This window comes from Sclerotinia sclerotiorum, genomic scaffold (assembly GCF_000146945.2).
Source record: "Sclerotinia sclerotiorum 1980 UF-70 scaffold_5 genomic scaffold, whole genome shotgun sequence".
NCBI lineage: Eukaryota > Fungi > Ascomycota > Leotiomycetes > Helotiales > Sclerotiniaceae > Sclerotinia > Sclerotinia sclerotiorum.
In genome coordinates this window covers 169,048-172,234 of record NW_001820831.1, presented here as the reverse complement: position 1 = coordinate 172,234, position 3,187 = coordinate 169,048, and the positions used below count along the sequence as shown (strand labels likewise).

The following is a 3,187-nucleotide window of genomic DNA, read 5'->3' as shown; positions in this document are numbered from 1 at the left end:
ACTCAGGCGGCTTCGTCGCATAGGAGAGGTGGAGGCTGCAAAACGGGACGGCCACAAGCGCAGCTGATTTCTTCAAAGATAGCTTCACGACATGATCGACAAGGGCCTTTATGGCAAAGTTCTGCGCAAGCATGGTTACCACATTTGAGAGGGCGTCCGCAGACTTTGAGACAGATGTGCTCGGCCTCAATGTTCTCTTCCACTGGCGGAGCATTCAGGGCACGGTGCTTGCGTTTCGAAGCTTGTCGTTCACTTGCTTTCTTTTCGCCAGAACAACATCTTTCACCACATTCATGTCTCCCGCAGTTGAGTGTTGCTCGACATACTCTGGGACACAGCGGCTTTTCATCCGTTCCTTGATGGCACATAGTGTTTGCTGTTGTCCTGCCGCAACGACATGCGATTGTTACTGACTGAAAGCATGGTCGGCACTCGCCATCATGACAAATGCCTTGGCATGTGTGTCCGCACTTCAATGGCAACTCGCATTTCTCTTGACAATGAGGAATCTTCTGTGTACAATCGGTTCGCGGTGTTTCGAGAAGTGTAGAAATTGGTGTTTTGCCGCAAGGACAAGTCGTGACAACATCGGGCGAAAATGGACAATGTGCAGGCGAAATGTCTTGAGGATGGCATCTGCTCTCGCAGTAGTGATCTGGTTTACCACAATCATAAGGTCTGCGACATTCAGAGCCACAATCGAAAGATCCAATCCAGGCCCTCGTGGTCGAGCCCTCACTATCAAGCGCGCTGGCTGGTGCTTGACTTTCACACTCTTCGTCGCGTTCCCAGCAAGGTAACGTTTTTTCGACTTTACCACAATAGCATGTAGCTTCAATTGGAACTTCACAGCTGCCACAGAGGCCCTCATGACAGCTTCTCTGACAATTGTGCTCTCCGCATGGCAGTATGTCATCGCAGATTTGCCCACAACTCCATCCACTCTCGTACTTCGTATCTAAACATCTCCTTGAGACAGTCTCCTTGCCACAAAAGCAAGGAAGGGAAGGTCCCATATGAGCGCATGGCGGGCAAGGTCCAGCATGGCAGATAAGGTCGCATGGGTGAGGACAGTGTCCGCTCCGTTTCTTCGAACAAGTCTGGCCACAAGAATGTGGCGGTAATCCAGCTTCTGACCGTGGTTCAACCTCCTTCTCACACCAACAAGTGTACGATATTGGGATGTCGTCTTTAGGCAAATTACAACCAGGACATCTCCACTGCCTCGGTGGAGGCAATTCTCCATTCTCAACCGCTCGTTGTTGATGCGTAGATACCTCGTTCTTCGACCACTTTTTAACGCACGATAAATGTAGAACCGACCAACAAGTCTTACATGTCCATATCTTGGAATTTGGTAAAACTTCGTTGGTGCAAATCACGCACTCGTATTGGCCGTTTGTAATATCCTCATGTGTTCGAGTACCAAGATCTGGGGCTTGCGATTTTGACATCCGACGTGCGCGCGGAGCTCGAGACGGTCCAGCTCGGCTGGCAACAGATTGTCCGGGCACAAACAATGGGGCATCTCCAGCCAGAGAACCAGCGTCGGACGTAGGGCGGGTATGAGAGTTGGAGGTCAGTTGCCCCCCAAATACTCTTCCATTAGCCATAGGTTGTATACGAGGACCCCCTCTTCGACCACCTCGTCCAAACCCACCCCTTCTACCATGACCTCTTCGATTGTTTCCATTCGGATTTCGTGGATTCGACGGGATCGACGGATTTCGTGGATTCGACGGGATCGAAGGATCCGAGCTGGGTAGCGGTGCCACAGAAGCAGGTCTCAGAGCTAAAGGACCATAGGGTACTTGTACCGTTGTGTTTGGAGTACCGTTTGCATTTGGATCCGCTGGTGCAGGTCCAGCATTCCGATGGCCACCTCTTCTTGGGCGACGAGGCCGTGGTCGAGGAGGATGATTGGAATTAGGAGCTGGGGATGCCTCTGCAGTAGCCATTATGTGAGAATACAAGAAGCTGGAGATATTCTCTGAAATCTTTGATGCGTGATGTGGTAAAACCGTTTGTTGATCAGTGGCGGGGTCGTTATTTTTTGTTTACTGCAATCGCAATGCAAACAGATTTGCGGGGACTTGCAGAATGTGAATTTGTTCGTAAAATAGCAAGTGACTGCGCCTTAAGAATACGGCGACTTCAGACAAGAAAGGAATGAAAGGAAAAAAAACTCAAATGATAGGATATTTGGTAAAAACAACTTTCTATTTGTAAGAAGCAGAAGGGTGCTCTCAGAGCGAACAAGGCTGACTTTATGTGGCAATCAATGAGGTCTTCAATCGATACTAAACTTATCCACTAGTGTCTTTATTGGCCCGTGCTGATAAATTTGTGAGCTCCAAGACTCACTCGCACATTGTTGACTCATACTCGCTCATCACCTCGGACATGGCAATATGTGTATTGCATGAGATGACTCCGAAACATCGAATGTGGAATCAAAATGAGCTATGAATGGAGCAAGGGTATTACTTGCTCACCGTCGCAATCTCCAATACGAGTAAGGTTATATCAAATCTTGAATGGAAGTTTTTAGACTTCGGTAGCCTTGTGGTACGAGGCTGGGTGAAACCTTATATCAACCTACATTTTGTTTTCGGTCATAATACTCGTTCTTGTTCTAGTGTTTCCTTTCCTTTCGCTATAATAAGGGATTGCGGTACCAAAACATGCTACTGAGTATGTACTTATCCTCCAGAAGGACTTGGAGTAGGAAGTTCCCCACAAAGGAGAGTGCACAGCTACAAACATAGATGCCCAAACTCCAGTATGGCTTCGTTGCGTAAAGGAATAGTAACTAGCGGTTATCTAATATGAACATAAACATCATGTTCCTTTCCTTTCTGATATACATATTCTGTGATTCTGTGTCATCTGGTGTGATATATAAATAATAAGCCACCCCTTTCTATTTACTACCGAGTTTTTCCTCTACTTCTTCTTTACCATGTCAATCAAATATCTTTCACATCCAAGATACAAATCTTCTACACTCTGCCAAAAGATGTCGCACTCTACTACCGACACAGCCTGCATCCTACTACCTCCAAGCCTCCCTTCTTCGCGTCCTCCGAACCCGTTACGACGTTCTCGCTCTTTTCAGTTCTACATACCCTAGAACTCTATCTCCACATATCCACTCACTGTCTTCCATGCCCGAAGTATTATCGAA

At 47.5% G+C, this 3,187-nt stretch overlaps 1 protein-coding gene across 1 annotated transcript; it reads right to left on the bottom strand.

Annotated features, from left to right (window-relative positions):
- Window positions 1-2: 2 nt before the first annotated feature.
- On the bottom strand, window positions 3-1,958 carry SS1G_04050 (hypothetical protein; the record flags this gene model as incomplete). Its single annotated transcript, XM_001594193.1, has 1 exon — window positions 3-1,958. The coding sequence occupies one exon, from the start codon at window positions 1,956-1,958 to the stop codon at window positions 3-5; it is 1,956 nt and encodes a 651-aa protein (XP_001594243.1).
- Window positions 1,959-3,187: the final 1,229 nt, after the last annotated feature.